Genomic DNA, 17925 nt, shown 5'->3' with positions numbered 1-17925 from the left:
CTCCGTTATAAAACCCTCATCCATTTACGGTCAAATATCAGTAAGAAATGCTCACTTGGAGAAATCTGTTACGCACAGAAGAGTGACAAAGTGATGTTAAGAAATGCATTGCAGCATGGCAGTAGCTGAAGTCAAGACTGGCATTTAGCAAAGTGGTTAAATACAAGCAGAAAGCAAATTGGGTAATAGATCCGTTACATTGTTTAGAGCAAAACATGCATGCCCTCTTCCCAAGTTTGTTACTGTTCAAAGAATATAACCTTGCCCCTAACATTTTCTGCATTTGAGAAGAGTTTCTCTTGGGTTAGGATCAGCGGGAAGGCTAACAAGGCTAGCGTCCTGGTGGGGGTCTGTTACAGACCGCCAAACCAGGATGAGGAGACGGATGAGGAATTCTACAGGCAGCTGACAGAAGTTGCGAAATCGTCAGCGCTTGTACTTGCAGGGGACTTCAACTTCCCTGACATATCCTGGAAGCACAACACAGCCCTGAGAAAGCAGTCTAGGAGGTTTCTGGAGAGCGTGGAAGATAGCTTCCTGACGCAGCTGGTTAGTGAACCTACCAGGGGTGGTGCCCCGCTAGACCTTCTCTTCACAAACAGAGAAGGACTGGTGGAGGATGTGATTGTCGGGAGCTGTCTCAGGCAGGAGGAGGCTGTAGTGAGGTGGGGGTTGGTCTGTTCTCCCAAGTGCCTGGCGACAGGATGAGGGAGAATGGTCTAAAATTGCACCAGGGGAGGTTTACGTTGGATCTTAGGAAGAACTTCTTTACCGAAAGGGTTGTTAGGCATTGGAACAGGCTGCCCAGAGAAGTGGTGGAGTCACCATTGCTGGAGGTCTTTCAAACATTTAGATGTAGAGCTTAGGGATATGGTTTAGTGGAGGACTTGTTAGTGTTAGGTCAGAGGCTGGACTAGGTGATCTTGGAAGTCTCTTCCAACCTAGATGATTCTGTATGTGTGAGTCTGTGTGTGATTCTCAGATGTACTGAGAGGCTGCAGCAACTACTTTACACTATATAAAGTAATATTCACAATTCTGTGACTTACTTGTTACTGTATTTCCTGTTCCTGCAGCCATGATCTCAGATTAGTGGCTGTGATAAACCTGCCTGAGGGCATCAGAGAACAACTTAAAATCTTCCTAACTACTTACACAGCTTCTAAATGTAGGGCAAGCTCTGTTTCCTTTTCATACATTGATTTAGAACACATGCAGTTTTAGTATACATTCACCTAAACTGCAGCTTTAGGAACGTTTACTATGCTGTTTTAAGAGCATCAGCTCTACCTACTACCTACACTTACTAGTGTAATATAAATATACCACTTGTGGCACTTGAGAGCTCTTTTCAGAGCAGAAGGTTCAGTTCTGGGCACCTACCTTCCAGAGAAATAAATGGCTCAACTGGAGAGCAACAGCAAGCTGCAAGACATGTAAGGAAGAACGTACAGCAAAGACCGAAAGATAGAGTCCATGCAAATTAGAATGAAAGTGAATGCAAAATGCAGTTGAATAGACGGGAGATACTGCGTGATGTTGTAACAGGTGTGTTCATGTTGCACAAGAGTTATTTATGTGGCATCTCATACACCTTGCCAGTGAATCTCAGCATCCTTTCATTCTTTACCAGATCACTCCCAAGAGTTGTCATAAATGGGGATGCAGAATGCCCCTGGATCAACTGCATAGTTTAAGTTCTTCCCCTCCCTCCCCCCTTATTTAAACTCTTAGTTTTGGTCTGTTACACTGCTGTTCTGGGGATTTATGCTTAAAACCAAAGTGACACTGCACGAACACATCAAAGGACATCATTCACCACATATGCAGACACGAGGAAAAAATCTCCACAGCAACCAAAGTTAGCAAGTTTCCATAGAGTTGATCTGCAGCTTGATTTATTTCAAAAACTTAACTTTCCATGTATAAAAATAAGATTCATGGTAGACATACAGTACACAAAAGACCAACCAATACATATTTTATAAAATGGTTTAATGAATGCATGCATGTCTGATACAATGATCAATAAATTTACTTAATTCAAATTATTTACTGTTGTAAACATTTTACAAAAGCATTGTGATTTATCTGGATATACAGTCCTTGATGGAAGAACTATTCAGACTGAATCAGTGGCACATCAAAAAATAAAGCTGACAATACCCATTCTGCATATTCTCTTTCAACATGATTCCAGCAAGAGAAACAGCATGGTATAAAAGTGTACAGTAAAGATTGTTCCTACCATAACATCAAATTCTGAAAACTGTAAATACAAGTTAAAGTGGATGAAACAGTCAGAAGTCATAATTATTGTAACCAGTCAGAAATTACAGTAAGAAATGTTATCCAGTTATATGTAGCTGTCAAAACAACACATTTCTTTCTTTGTCAGTTGATAATTCTTTTCCAACAAGACAGCAAAACTTTGGCAATTAGAGGTGCTGAAAATAATTTTAAAGTTCAAGACACAGTCACAGCATTTTCTTTGTGGAAGGTGAACTGTACACCAAGGCTCAGAGGTTGTGAAAACTGTTTCCAAGTGGAAAAAAGTGCAAATGTCCTGCACAGATAGCTTAAAAAGCTGCTGGTACAATCATTCACCAACAGAATCTTTGTTTTCTTTTTGCATAGTTCACACATTACTGGGAATGTGACAGGGTGTGCTATTTTTGGCAAGAGCAAGAAGAAAGTGATACTGGTGTGAGTTGCCATGTTGGGCATGCTGGATCCATGCAGAATTCAGGTAGAGGGCTGCTACCTGATGTTGTTGGACACTGAATACTGGTTTTGTTTTTGTTGAAGCAGTTCTGTAATAGCCAACAGCTTCTTAAGAACATGCTGTGGAAAAAAGAGTAAATACAACCATATGTTAGCAACTAGTAAAAAACCCAAAAGTTTTACTTGAGATACACTTTCAACATTACCTTAACAGACTTACAATTACGTAGTTTAAAGAAAAGAGGGAGGGGAACACGACAACAGCTCTGATTTCCTAGTCAGTAGGACACTACTTGAAAAGGGAACTCCAAAACAGCATTGTGAAATTCCTGCCGTACCCATGGATCTTCTTGGTGCTTCTTCTAACACAGGTAGGCTAAGACAGTATACTGCTAGCACACAGTCGGGAGGTCAACCATTTTTGTCATTATGGAAGTACTGTTCTAACTAAAATAGGTGGTCCTGAACCATTAGGGCATAATCAAGAAGAAAAGAGGAAAATGCAAGAGAATTTTGTCTGTAGAAACCCATAACGGAGAATTTATCCTCTGACATATGAAGTTAAGTATATCAAGAAAAGAGGATCACATCCCTCATCATTATCTGTATCAGGTTTTTCTGAAGATCCACTCTTTTTTTTTTTTGTGACAGAAGAAAACCATAACCTGTTTGTCTGAGCACGTGTATTTAGTACTGATTGCTTCTGTCCTGCCTTGCCAGTCTAGCCACTGCTGGTGTTTTTTGTCACGACTATCAGCCACAACAACTCAATTACGAACTCAAACATGACTTTTTCTCTCATGCCAATATAGAGGTAGATTGCTGTTATTGAACTGGATTAGATTTCAGGTGCTGTAATAAAGAACTCCTATTTTATTTTCAAATTTCTTGAGGTTTTTTTCTTCCAAAGTTAAGAGTTAAATACAAGTGTACTTCCTTGTTTTATGAAATTATCACAGAAGTTCACAGCAGCTCTAGTTTGGAAAAAAAAAAGTGCTGAAATATGCATTATTCAAGTAAAAGCTTGCTTGTTCTGCTGCTGCCAAAGGACCTGCCATACAGATTTATGGTCTACCTGGGATTAAATTAAGGCCTTGTAGTGAAAGTGCTTATAAAAGGTATTTAGAAATGCTTAATAGTGTTAATTGAAATTAACTATCAATGTCCAAAACTTAACCTCTTTGAAAGTCAGTCATTCCAAAGCAAAAACAACCCTCGAAAGCCCCACAATCAATACAATCAAGGTTAAACCTCAATAATCAAAATGAAAACAAAACTAAACAAAAAACAACTCAAAATCCTCTGTGGGAGTCCCCTACTGGCTTCACTGAACATGTATCAATGGTTTCAGCTGATACTAATCCAATTTAAGAAAGATTGTTGCTAATAAGAGGTTTTCAAGTGCAACTGTCCCTGCCCTGGAGGCACTAGCATCAAATGGTAGGTTACTCAAATCACTATTGCCTGCACAGCACAATACACAGAAATGTTACTGTGAGGTAAGTTTAATTCCTTCCTTGAGATTCACTGTTATTAGCAGAGCAAAAGGAGGTATATAACTTCTGTAGAACTTCGAGACAATGCAGTAAGTAATTTGAAGTAATTCCTTTTTGAGTTTTTATAAAGCTTTTTTTTTTTTTTATAAAGTTTGAAAGTTTAATCATTTACAGTAGGCCTGCTTAACAGCTGGAACAAACTAATCACAGTGGGTTTGCCAGAAAAGCTTGCTATGTTGGTTTATAAATGTACTATAAAAATTAGGAAGCAGAAATAAGATAGCAATAGAAAGCTAGGGGAAGTAAATTTAGTTCAGCTGAAAAAAACAAGATCCTTAAAATATTGACCTAGAGAAACTGTCAGTAGTTTCACAGATGTACGCTTCCTCTAGAAACTAAAATCTTCCTCTCTAAACCTGAAAAATCTTGGTTTTATTGTACAAATCTTGCAACTATGGACTAAGTATTTACAACTAGCAGCTTTCTTGTGAGATGCACTTTTTTTTTTTTTTTTTAATCAAACATAATGCTAGCCAGAAATACTTAAAAGAATCCTGGCATGATGGATTACCTCAAGATACCCTATCTGCACCTGTGATTTGATGGTTAATCTTTGTGGTTTACCTGCATTACACCTCGTTCGTTACTGAGTGTCCGAAGTTCATCTGAATGTGCCACACAAATCTCGTGCAAGGCTGCCAGATCACGGGATAGGTCAGTTCTAGAGTGCTCTGTAGTGTCTGGAAGCTCAGGAACATTCTTGAACAAAAATGATGAGAGCAGATTTAAGAACAGTGAGTAACCAGGTAAACCCTGTACAGCTTAAGCTACAGCTCTAAGTAACTCATTAAATTACTCATAAAAAAATAGTTCTGTGATTAAAACAGATTAACCTGACTGTTAGTTTCAGGACAATGGTTTTCAGAGACCTTGTGTAAAATCTCTCATTTCAAGAAAACTGATGCATCACAGTATACAGAAATTGCAGTTCAACCAGAAGAGGTGACCTGTCTGCATGCCACACTAAAATACTTGTTTCTGTGTCTTACCAAAATGTTCTGAGATGTCATTTATGTCACTTTAAAAGAATAAACTCAGGAAGCTACACACATTTTTATCTTCATTTTTAATACAAATTCTTAGTATAAATACACACATATATGAACTCCTAACTTCTGTTACAGCTACCGTACGCAAAACAATAAGAGTTTAAATATAATAAAGCAATTGTTCCATTTCAAACTACAGTATGTACAACACATTTGGGATACGCTGGGGAATGCTGGCTGAAATCTATTTTTTAAAACAATTTCAATGTCTCGTCAAAGCTATATGAAATTATACATGGGATTTTTTTTGTTTCAGAATACATTTTAAAAAACTTTTTTAGCCAAGATTCCTAATTCTCATGCAGATTAGGTATATTTTAGCTTCTTGCATCTACGGAGTTGCTAAATGAACAAAATGTATGATGTTTGATGGTTTCAGTTTTGTGTGAGAGGCTAGACAGCAATCTGCATTTTTTAAAGATACGTGAGGAAGATTTATTCAGCAACAAGCATTCAAAATCACGTGGAAGCTGATGCATTTTTAAGCTAGTCAACAAAAAGTGTGAAGAATTTTCATTTACAATATTGCATATTAGCATATAATTTCCAGTAAAGAATTTTTAGCCACTTACCCCAAGTTCATCTAAAAACATGATCATGCGGTGTTTGTTGCTCTTGATGAATGGATTTACCCCTTCCATATATGGCTCCTAGCAATTTTAAAAAGTATTCATTAAAACAAATCAGTACCAAGTGAATTGTCATAGCTGATGTGAACGCAATGCTGTCAGAAAAATGACATTACAAAACAAGTATGTTATCTGGGGTGACTTTAACTTCTCACGTGTATTTCTGAACGCCTGAATAATGTACACAGGTCAAAAGCCCGCGCTTTTTGTTTTCCAGGTGGATTCAGAAATAGTTTCTTATAGGCATACTAGCACGAAATTTAAATCTTATGAAGTATTTCAGATGATTTTCCCCACACATACTAGCTTCAATAAACAAACTCTCTACAACTTTGAAAAGGGATAATCAGAAGCAAGGTGCCCTTTTCTTTCATTAACACTTGTACTACAAGTGGTGTGTGTCAGACACTGAAGTCCACAGGTACTTATCAGTCATGTTCCTTGCTGCTTGGGAACTGAGACAGACCACTTGTTGCTTGCCTTCTCTTATCCACACAGCAGAAACTTCATTAAAAGCTAGGTCTTTTTACTGCAAATTGTCAAGCTGATTTACAACATTCATTAAGTTTAACGACAGGAAAACGAATACAAGTAGAAGGGGTGTTTGGAAGCTCTACAACAGAAAACACCAAGGTAAGGCGCAAGTAGAAGCACAGGCGAAACAGCAGGTGGCGAAAGAGTGACTCAAGAGGTCAGTAGTTCTTCCTTTGTTTCAATATTGGATACTCTATCCAGCTCTGAGTTTAAGTCTGATACGTCTCAGTTTGAAGGTGAATTATATACAGGTAGATGCCTGCTGAGGTTATTTGTGTTCTCATAGCATCAACACATAGTGGCATCACATTCTGTAATGCCTACTGCAATGCCATTCATTCATCAACTGTTTTAACAGCCCCTTGCTGATACAACTAGGTTCAAAATCTTCATGGGATGCACAAGATCAGGTTTCTAGATCAGTTTATCCCAAAACAGTGGGCCTCCACTTCACAATTTGGCCAGACTGCTATTGCTCTAGTTCAGATCAACATCCTGTTCAGTTCCAAATGAAGAAGACACAAGAAGTGCAGGAACAAAGCCTCTATGCTGGTGATGACAAACAGGTCAGGTTTCAGACTTCGCATAAGAAAACAAAAGCAGGTTTTTGCCCGTATAAAGCAGGAACATTGAAACATATCAGAAAAGCAATTCCAGGCTGTTCTGTCCATGTATAATATTTACCTTAGCTCCAAATTCAACCAAATTTGCTAAATTCTGCACAGACTTGGCGACCAGCGTCAGCGTTCTTGCAGCAGTAGGGGAAGGAGAATCTGACAGGAATACAAAGTAGAGTTATTGGCCATTGCACTTAAGACTACCAGCAGTCACACAAAAGCAAACTCTTCTCCAATTTGTATTTGCAGATTTAAATGCTTTCAATGTTGTAACAGATCAGCATGTGGAAAATATCACTTGGTGAAGTAATTACTAAAGCAATTTAAGTTTTATGTCCAAAAAATAAGTAAGAACATCTGATTTTGCTACTAGCTGTACACAGAAGTAGGCAAAATGAAGTGTTGTTTAACAGGAGTTCTGTGAAGTAGCGAGAACCATTTTCACAAATATTAAACAGTTCCGGTGAAAGGAAGATTACTTGCAAAAGTAAAATACTAAAAAAGGTGTACCTTTCTCCATATTTGTTTATACCCACCTAAGCAGGCTCTTAAGTGTTTTACCAGTTATACTTCGAGTTACTAGCACTGGGAATATAGAATAACCATGACATGCAATCCTGGCTTGTATTTCCATGGCAGTGTACTTCCTTCCTGTACTTAACACTGTGCTTAGCACTTTACATTAACCTTGCAGTCAGTTAGAATTTCCTTTTCCGACAAGTGACAGCAGGAGGACTGTTAAATTCCCCCAAATTACAGTAAATGGTCTGGTCAAAAGACAGTTTTGAATTTTTTCCAAAAGTGACATAGTTATTATATAGACTCTAAATTTTGTAGTTATTTGTAAGAATGCTATATACTGTTCATTGTCCATCTCTGCCTTTTGTTCTCCGTCCTTCCCCTTCCCCTTGCACTCCACTGAAGCCCAGTTCTAGACCAGCAGAACTGGTCAAAAGAAGTGTTTCAAAAGAAGTTGTTTCACACAACTCAAATATGTTTGAACCAAAGGAGCTGAATTTTGAAACAAAGGTGTTTTTTTTTAAGCAGTTACTCAGGTGATATGATTTCTGCTGAAACTGAACCATGCTCAATACACACAGCCTTCAGGATACTTGTTTCTCATTATGGGAAGAATGTGTATGTTGGAAGCCTTGCTCCAAAAGGAGTGTCAACCTTTCTATTATTATTTTCTGAACAGCACTAAAAGCCCTACACAGGGTGTGTAAATTTACCTTGACAATAATCAAGAATATTAGCAGAACTTATGCAGAGGACTGTAGCAAGGTGAGCTTAAATGGGATTGCAGAAATTGATTGATAACTTTTAATACATATAGATGCAGCGGTCTCATTTGTAGCCCAGGTCAGGAGGGACCTATCTTGCAAATTATCTTAAGATAATAAAATGCTAAGGATCACTGTGTGTGAAGCAGGCCATGTTTCTTAAATGTTTTCTCCAAAGCACGTGTGGAAATGATTACAGAGTGAGAAAGGAACTTTCAGTTTGACACAGTCCTTCTCATTTAGTATAAAGTATAGAACAGGAAACATGCTACATGGTCTGAAAAACTGTTTACAAAAGAAGAAAAGGAGTTTTTCTGAATCAGACTTCCGATTTTGTGTTTCCAAATCAGCATTTTTGTAGTAAAATCAGGAAACTGTTAGGGAGGGAAGGAGGAAGAGCAATGGCTAGTGTTAACCAAGTACCCTCTAGTTTGGTGTGATCTTCATCTAAAAAAAAAAAAAAAAAGGGTAACAAAGATGGGTATAACATACTTGAACTTCTAAGTCAGACTTTTGAATTTAAATTTTCAGAAGTCTGACTTAGAAAGTATAAACTTAGAAGACTGACTTAGAAAACTATACAAGTCAGACTTCTGAATTTAAGTTTTCATAATAGAGTTTTCTCTTTGGTAGTTTATGCTTTTCCTTTCTTCCTCCCACACAAGAAATTCAGCACCAGGCAGCACCGTGCCGCAGACCAGTTCTGCAATCCTGCTCTGGCAAACAGGAATGTTCCCCATCGCCGTTTTTGTTACTGCTACAGATGCACTCTACCAAAACAGCAGCAAAAAAATAGGTTAACTACACAGTGAGAACATTCACTTGGGCATATCCATGGGAACCCTTACACGTGGCCTTTAAGCCAAACGAGATTACTGTCTCGAGTCCATACCAACCCACCCCTTATAAATGTTACCCCTCTCTCTCATGTTTAAAATTCCTGATTTGAGATTACTTTGAGTCATTAAGTACAGTCAAAGACTTGTACAATGTCTGGAAGCTATCTAAGCAGCAGGTTCAAACGGGTTATTCAAGAATGATTTTCTGGTTCCTCAAATATATTCCAGGCTTTGCAGACACACTTTCAACTCTATAGATCTTGTTCATTTCAGAGATACTGCAGAAGTTCATCCATAAACTTTGACATTGCATTCAAAACAAGGTGTGAAGATCTCATGCTTAACTTTTCCACGCTGATAGAATATCGCACGGTGCTAGACTATAGCACTACACTGTATTATTAAATACAACAGCACATGTTCTGCAGTTTAGAACAAGCACCTTCTAACCTTTGAGGGTGAAAAGCTCACAGTTAGGGAGAAGTCATAAGTGATGTGGATAACACGAGTTTGGACACTGTTCAAAAAGCATCATTTTCTACATTAGTTGCTAAAGTAAACTCATGTCTACTACTACACAAAGCATGAATTCGATCTGAAGCATATAGTCACCTGAGATGATATTAAACATCCTTGGGTTCAGGATAGCAGGACAAATCAGTCGAAGAAAAACAAAGCCACTGAAATGGGAAGAAAATCGTATTTTGTTCAATAATAAAGTTAGAGTATTAATGTAAAACTGTGCAGTCTTTAAGGATTCAAGTTAATGTGAAAGTCTTCTTAAGACAGACAACAACCAACCAGCCTGCACTCTGTGAACACGTTCGTTAGTCAGGAACACTGATATGACTTCATCTATGATAAAAAACGAAAGAACAGACATATTGATTTCCCAATTAAGGCGAACTGCTGAAACAGCCTGGGAAGAACTTAACTGCGAAGTCATACTGAAGCTGATCGAAGTCCACGCTGACTTCAGAAAGGAAAGGCCCCTGCTCTCCCAGCTCTCCTGCCTTCCGGAGGCTTTTTGCTGTGCATCACAGAGGGCGTTCATCCTGCAGCCGCCCACTGCACCAACCAATGTAAGGAGCACAGGGCTGCGTGGGCGGAAGGGAACCTCTCTTTCGGCAGCAACACAGCCTTATAATCAGCTTAAACCAACCTATATCCTGATGACAGCATGTTGCAGCAGAAGAACAAACAGTAAGGGATCTACCTTCCTTCCAGAAGTAACTGCTGCCATCGAAATGCTAGAAAAAGCAGTCTGTTTGCAGAGCTAGGAACTCACTCAACAGAAGGGCAAAACGACCTTCAGTAGCATGACAGAAATCTAACTTTCTTAATAGCAGAAGTAGAAAACACCCAGCTCATGGCAACCTCAACCCTGCCTAACTGCTGCACAAGGAAGAGATATACAGACCAGCTAAGACAATCTATGCCATCCTTCATTTTGTTTGGACTGCTTGGACACTATCACCAGACTGTTCTTCACTACAGCAGTAACAAAGCATTAACAAAGACAATAGTTCTAGCCCTTTGTGAAGCAAAAAAATAATAAGAATTCTGTGGCATGAATTTAATCCTATTAAGAAGTACCTAATTTTGAAGTCATGACACTTTTTTTTTTTTTTTTAAAAAAAAAAAAAAACTGAAGCTGACAGCCACTGAGGTACAATCAGAAAGGATGGACCTTGCTGATCCAGAAGATTTGGTACTTCTTACCTTGCCTAAATTAATGAGTCAGTATCTATATGTGATTTTTACAATCAGAGAGAAATGCCAGCACAGTCTGAGTTACCAGGGAAGCTACCCAGATATCTAAAAACTGTCCACATGTCTGAATACTCTAAGCATTTGTTCACCATAATCAGTGCAATAAAACATGACAGTCTTCACCAAAGGCTGCAAAACTCTAGTGATTAAGTCACAAGTACCACCTTGTGAAGACTAAGGTCACACCAGAAAGTGACCCGATATTTATAGCGTTGGGTGGAGACCTGTAGAAAACACTAAACGTGAACTGTGTCCGCGTAAGGAAAGCCACATATTTTTCTGGAGCTGGGGTGGAACACAAAGGTGTTATATATCCACCGCTGAGCTCTACAGCCCTGCAATGTGTTATCCCCTGAAAACAAGAGGGCTCTTATAACATGAGCAGCCCTAATTTGAAGGGCAAGATCCAGCGCAGCACCCTGGTTGACATGAACCGTGGCTTTTAATATTGAAATGATAAACAAGGCCCAAAGACAAATCCTCTGAAAAACTCCAGCTGGAGGGAATCCAACCTCAGCAACTGGTACGACTGCCAGATGTTTGGGGGAGATAAAAAAAGATGTGTCTGATAACCTCAAACCAGTAACATTTTGAAAACCATTGCCAAGATCACATCTTTGTCAGACATTTTAATTGGACTGGCACTGGCAACGGAAGGTGTTTGAGGAAGAACTCGTATATTGCTTTGGATTACAAATGTGGATTGGAATTTTTGTGCACAGCGTGAGATCAGAGGAGCCAGGTTGAGCATCCTCTTGCATCATTTTTACGGGAGCTTGGGAATGTTACAACATGACCGAATGGGAGCAGAGAAATGGACTTAAAATCTTACAATATAGAATTATTTGTTTTCAGAAAACAGTGTTGACAGGAGTGATTAGCATTAGCAACACAGCACCAGCAACTGGGAGCCTCCTCCGATGCAGAGAACTCTATATTGCAGACAGTACTTCAGTGAAATTTAACGACAGTTCAATGGGCTTTATGAGAAGGTGTTAGATTCCTTACCACGTTGGGTCTGCATTGTAAGGAGTATTTATCTTAACCTGTGTGAGATTTCTCCAGCAATCAACACTACGTAAGAAATAGGCAGTAAGGCATGGTCTTCCCAGATGGCATGAGACCGGAATGCAATCTTCAGAGGTCACTGCTCTCTACAGGTATTTGAGGTATATTATCCTCATAAAAGTTAACTACCGCTTTAAGTGAAGTTTTTCCTTCACAGAATTAAAAAGGGAATCATTATTTTAGTTGTAAAGCTTCACAAAATATAAGTTAGCTCGAAACTATTAAGTAAAGCTATCCTGACCTCTGTACTACAACATCTTACTCTGTCAAAGTTCTATGAACACGGTTAAGAATCTAGCAAGCTCTTAATCCTTAATTGGGATATCATGTCTCAGTATCATAAATATCATATCAGTATCATAGATAGCAATATTTAAAATAGTATTATAAAGTTCTGTCACCAAAAGAAAAATAGATAAGCACACTGAAGCATATCATTAACAAGACTTTAGAAGATTACTTTCAACATAAAGCGTTAAGTAACTTACCTAACAACTCTGGTTCTCATGGTGGTATTAGCTGGCCACTTGCTTTGAACAGACTTCTGCAAGCACCCATAGATATATCTTAACGTCCTGCAAAAATAATAGCTAATTAAAAATAATAGCTAATTACTCATTCCATTAAACACAGAGCATCAAAAAAGCTGCTGAGAAAGGCTATAATCAAACCTCCTACTTGATGCAGAACTTACCAGCTCTAATTTTGTAATTTAGACATCATTTTTACAATTTTAAATTTAAGAGTTAATTTATAAGTTCATACATTTGTAAAAAGTCCATTTATATTTGTATGTTGAAAGGGTTTACAAATCAGGGAAAGGCCTTCATTAATATACAATTCTATTCATGCAGATAAGAATCTGGGATTATTTAGATGTGCATTAAACGTTTTACAACCATTTATGGCCTGTTGCTTAAGCAGTATTTCCTTTTAAAAAATACCAAATTTATTTTTTATTTTTTATTTTTTAAATTTTGCTCTTTTTAACTAAAAACTTTTCTTTCCATAAATAAGGGTTAGGTTTTTAGAAGCACCTAAGCAACCACAGCAATTCTCCTCTCCCATCAAAAAATGGGAAAATTGTGGCATTTTTCACCAGTGTTGGGAGCCGCACCATATAATTAAAAGGAGTGCAACTTTTAACCTCGTCGGCACTACCATAAACTAAACACTTCTGTGCTACTCTGCCATCTCAAATTTGAGGATTTTGTTTACTTTAAAAGCTGATAATACAGTAAGAGAAAACAGTAATATCCACTCTTTATTAGATGGTTCAAGTCTAAAATATGAGCACAAGTTATTTTATCACTTTGAAGAAGAAATAAAAGTAACTTCTCCATATCCCTGTTAGACAGAACTAATCATAACAGGTATCACTCTACTACTACCCACTTGTATTTTGAGTATGGTGTAAGTAGTTCCATTTTGCTTTCCTAGTGGAAAAGGACTAGACAATTTGTGATCGACTAGACACAATTGTCTCCTAACTTGTACTGTCTTCTACCTCTGAGGAAATATGATACTGATTATTTTTATTCTTCTTCTTTCCCTGACCTCTTGGACCTAGTAGCTTCTCCTTCAAAGAAAAGCACATACATGTTAGCCAAGGAGTTTTGCTAAAAAAGTACTATTTATTTCAGAAAGGATTATTTTTTAATTCATCTATATTCCTCTGTATATACAGCCACCCTAAAGATATTAGTCTCGTGACTGATTAGCAGAAGATGAACCAGTAAGAAAACAATTTTAATGTGCAACATAATCACCAAACAGGAATTTTCAAATGCAAATCTAACAGAAAACTCCAACTTACGGAGGCAGTATCTCTGCAGCCATGAATATTTTCTCCACCAATTCTGAAAGTATACTGAGTAGATGTGCCAAATTAGTGTTTACATCTTCATTTTTTTCTAGTTTTGAAGGATTTAACTAAAACCAAAAAAGAAAAAGATTAAGCTCCCTCTCCTAACTAGTGCTACCTATGTAAGTTTCATAATATTACACGTAATACTACTTCAAACTAAATTAAATATTCTGCTGCTGTACAAATGTCAAGACTCCTACAGAACTCAAAAATCTGATTCAATGGCTAGCAAGCACATGAGAAGCAATAATTCCACTGTGCTATGCTTTTAATAGCTCATTCAGTACAATCCGTCTACATGACCTTTTGCATCTTTTAATTCAAATTACTGAGGACTCCCATCCTTTCCCACAATTCAGCTAGAGTAAAACACAGGAGTTAGGAGAGACACTTATAAAAAAACAACCTGTAAGATCAGTAACAAGCCACAGAGTGCCTTGTTACTTTCGACTCCAACATCACAGAGTCAAAAATCATAATAGAATCACAGGATGTTAGGGACTGGAAGGGACATTGAAAGATCATCTAGTTCAATCCCCCACGTTCTGACTTCTACATCCTGAGCTTACTATACGTTACTTAGGACAAGCCATTGAGTAACTGCTGCAGAGCAACCTACATTTTTGTTCTGTAGAAAATGTAATTTAAAGAAATTAAAGAAATTAAAAAATGAATTAAACTTAAAAATTAGTACTATGAATGTTGCTCAAGCTAACATCTAGAAAAACTCTTAATGAATTCAGTCCCTGTATTAATCATATAAATTAAATTTAGCTCTGAGAGATCGATAAGTGTTTCTAAAGCTAATATTTAATGCAAACACAATGTCTAACAGTCTGTAGATAATTGTGTCAATAAACCAAGATGTTTAAAAACATAGTTCAAGGTATCACCTCACAGGACTGCTTGCTCTCCATTATCTTTAATATAGAGTCTTTCAGTGCATGGTGAACAAAACGTGTTGCTGTGGCTTTCATGTACTGCTCCATGAGTGTACTTGCTAAAGTGGTGGCACGAAACAAGGTAGTAGCTTCATCTAAAAGAAAAAAAGTGAAAGGCTGAGAAAGGAGACAGAGCAGTGAAAATAACTGGTGTTTACATTTCTATGTGTGTCGCAAATAAAGAAAAACAGAAGGCACCAGAGCCCTTCCCTCCCTACCCGCCCACAGTTTCAGTAAACTTTAGTGTAGTTAGTACAATACCTTCCATGCTTATTTCCCTGTCATTTAGTGTTCGTAACAACAAGGACTCAAGCTTTTCATGAAGAAAAATCTTCAATAAAATGCCAGCCAACAGTGTTCTGTCCTGTCCACAAACGTGTGATAAGGCATAGACTACATGAAGCTCCTTCTGGAGTATAAGCTGGAAGAAAAACATAATTTTATATGTTAGAAGTTTCTGAATATTATAACAGTTTTTGAAGAAACTGGTATCATACATCTATAGAGAAACAGAAGTCACTACAAATATAATGATGTCAACCTGTGTTACTGAAATCTGTCTCAAACAGACAAAGCGAGTTTTGACTGGTGAACTAAGGAAAGTTAAATAATTTTATACCTCTTTAAACTCACTGTACTCCTCTTCTGGCATGATTTTCTCCATAGAATACCGTGCTCGAACACGCAAAGATCCTGGCTCAATACCCTTTAATGGTACGTGGGAACTGAGTTGAAACCACTCATCTGTTGCATGTCCTTTTTGCAATCGGCTTAGTTGGCAACGCATAAACACTTAAGGAAAAAAGCATTTTTCAGTTAAGTTATCACCAGCAAAACAGTGTTAGTATAGAATAAAAACTGTATTTTTGTCACATCCCATCTCATTTCAGCAAGAGTATTAATAACAGTAATCAAGATTTCTGCCACCAATATATTAGCAAGTTCTCTATTCATTGGTTTAAAATATTCCTGTGAACTGAAGTGGAAGTAAGTACAAGGTGCTGTTCTGTAAGTAATGTATAAATATACAATCAAAAATGACACTGGATATTAACAATTTTCTTTTTTAACACCCATGTAGAGGGTAAAGAAAGTGCTACCCTGTAATTCCTGGTAGTAGTCTGAAAATAAAAGCTTATAAAGTGTTCAGAATTCACTGTGTTGTTGTTTTTCCAGCTTTGGGCTGATATTACTGTCAGGCCTGCTCCCTGACCACTCTGTTACTTTTTATTATTTATTCTTATAGAGACACTACTTAAGTTTCTCGTATTAAAATACCCCCAAGCAAACAGTCTTTGATTTTTCACAATTCTGCAAAGCCTATACATAACATGGCCCTTCAGAAATTGTTGACAATTCCAGCAGACTTTCTATTGCCTCAGTGTTGCAACAGGTGCAATCAGGTTATCATTTAATACTGGAACAGAATATCATCATATTTATAATGCTGAATTCAGGACATGCCATTTGCCTATTTCACATTCTCTGGAGCTGATAAACTGATGTAAGATAATGCATTCAGGTCAGCTGAGCAGTGTGAAAAACAATTTATCATCTGTTACTTATCACCAGTGTGGATGGGACCACAATCCTATCAACCAACTTTCCTAGAATATTTCTTCCCAGCAAAGGTGCTATACACCCACAAATAAGTAATGTGTTTTCTTGCTTTGCTCACAAACATGGCATGTACTTCTCACTGATGGGGACGGTGAGATACAAGATCTAGAATAATCTGATTCTTTCTTTCTTTCCTGTGACTAGGAGCATTCATAACTGTAACATTGCCTGGAAATTAGGGAGGGAAGGCAGCAAGTCTCTAGCCAGTACTAGTAGGCTGACTTCCCAGGGCCACAGAACCGTCAAGCATGCACCACAGTGATCCTTTTTTCTCCTGACAGTTGCATAATCTAAACTAGCACCTTCAAAAACAAGCTGTGGCACTACTGTAAATAAAAACTCTGCCTGAAAGGAAAAACCTAAGCTATTATTTTGCTCTACAGACTTGCCTGCCTGTGTTGACCCCCTCCATTACAAAAATGTTTCTTTTTCAAAAACGTTTCTTTTTCACCATTAACTAATTTAAATGAACCAACTGTGCTAGTACAAAAACTAGACCAGAGCTCGCATTCCAGTTCTCAGTAGCAGCAGATGGAGTACGGTCTATGGCTTTGTTGTGTTTTCTCTTTTTTAAGATGTTTATATGTATTCATTTGAACAAATCCTTATGCAAATTACCAGTTTCTCTTTCTGAGAGAAATAAAGAAAAACTGAACAGAATTAATAAACTTCTTAGTATCATTTCTGTATACTTGAAATAATTTTTAAAAGCAAGAAGACTAAAATAATTATGGATTATTTATAACAGACAAACATCAAAGTCAAAAACTTGAGAGCTCAGTAAGCATTTTAAAGTAATGAAGAACCAGCCTTCTTGCTCTTATTTTAGTATTTATTTCTGTGTTATGATGAAGACATAAAGCAGCGAGATCCATACCAGATTTTCAGGACCTTAATCTGTACATATGACAGAAGCAGCTAGCAGAAAAGATGACTTAAATAACGGGGAAGATTACAGTACCAGCCTCACATGACTCCCATTTCAGAGCAATCCACATTTAGTAACTATTTGAAAAGCTGAATGTTCACGAAAGCAGCTAGTTATCCTGCTTTTGGAGAGTTCAGGATTTATTCAGGCAAGATATCTAGGTCTGTTTTAGCTCATTTTTTTTCCCTCCATTTTATTTCAAATATTTAACAGGGCAGAGATATATGTTAATTCCACTTGAGTTGAATTTTTCCTTTTTTCCTCAAAATGAAATTAGGGTTGAGTTATGCACTAAGAGTGCGCGTAACAGTAACTGTCAAGTAACTCTGTCAGTAAGGCACCCATCACCTCCCTGGCAGCTGGATGCATTTGAAGTCAACACAATCTTCCTAACCTGGACTGAGAGAAGCAAACTGCAAAAAACAATTCTAAAGAAATTGCTTAAGCATTCCATTCACAAACTACCCTGGTAAAGGTTCTTGTTTTACTAACAACAT

At 37.6% G+C, this 17925-nt stretch overlaps 1 protein-coding gene across 1 annotated transcript in view; it reads right to left on the bottom strand.

The window, feature by feature from the left end:
* Window positions 1-123: 123 nt before the first annotated feature.
* The window catches only part of RASA1 (RAS p21 protein activator 1), a 60830-nt gene continuing 43028 nt past the window's right edge, over window positions 124-17925 (bottom strand). The window contains exons 16-25 of the mRNA XM_082783378.1: window positions 15500-15672; window positions 15142-15301; window positions 14833-14975; window positions 13889-14004; window positions 12561-12647; window positions 9844-9911; window positions 7177-7265; window positions 5902-5979; window positions 4845-4979; window positions 124-2844 (exon numbers count right to left, since the gene is read on the bottom strand). Coding sequence (XP_082639504.1) covers window positions 2761-2844; window positions 4845-4979; window positions 5902-5979; window positions 7177-7265; window positions 9844-9911; window positions 12561-12647; window positions 13889-14004; window positions 14833-14975; window positions 15142-15301; window positions 15500-15672 — 1133 coding nt within the window. The 3' untranslated portion in view covers window positions 124-2760. The remainder of the gene's footprint in view (window positions 2845-4844; window positions 4980-5901; window positions 5980-7176; window positions 7266-9843; window positions 9912-12560; window positions 12648-13888; window positions 14005-14832; window positions 14976-15141; window positions 15302-15499; window positions 15673-17925) is intronic.

This window comes from Aythya marila (assembly GCF_965140915.1).
Source record: "Aythya marila genome assembly, chromosome: Z".
Classification (NCBI taxonomy): Eukaryota; Metazoa; Chordata; class Aves; order Anseriformes; family Anatidae; genus Aythya; species Aythya marila.
This window is presented reverse-complemented; position numbering and strand designations above follow the sequence as displayed.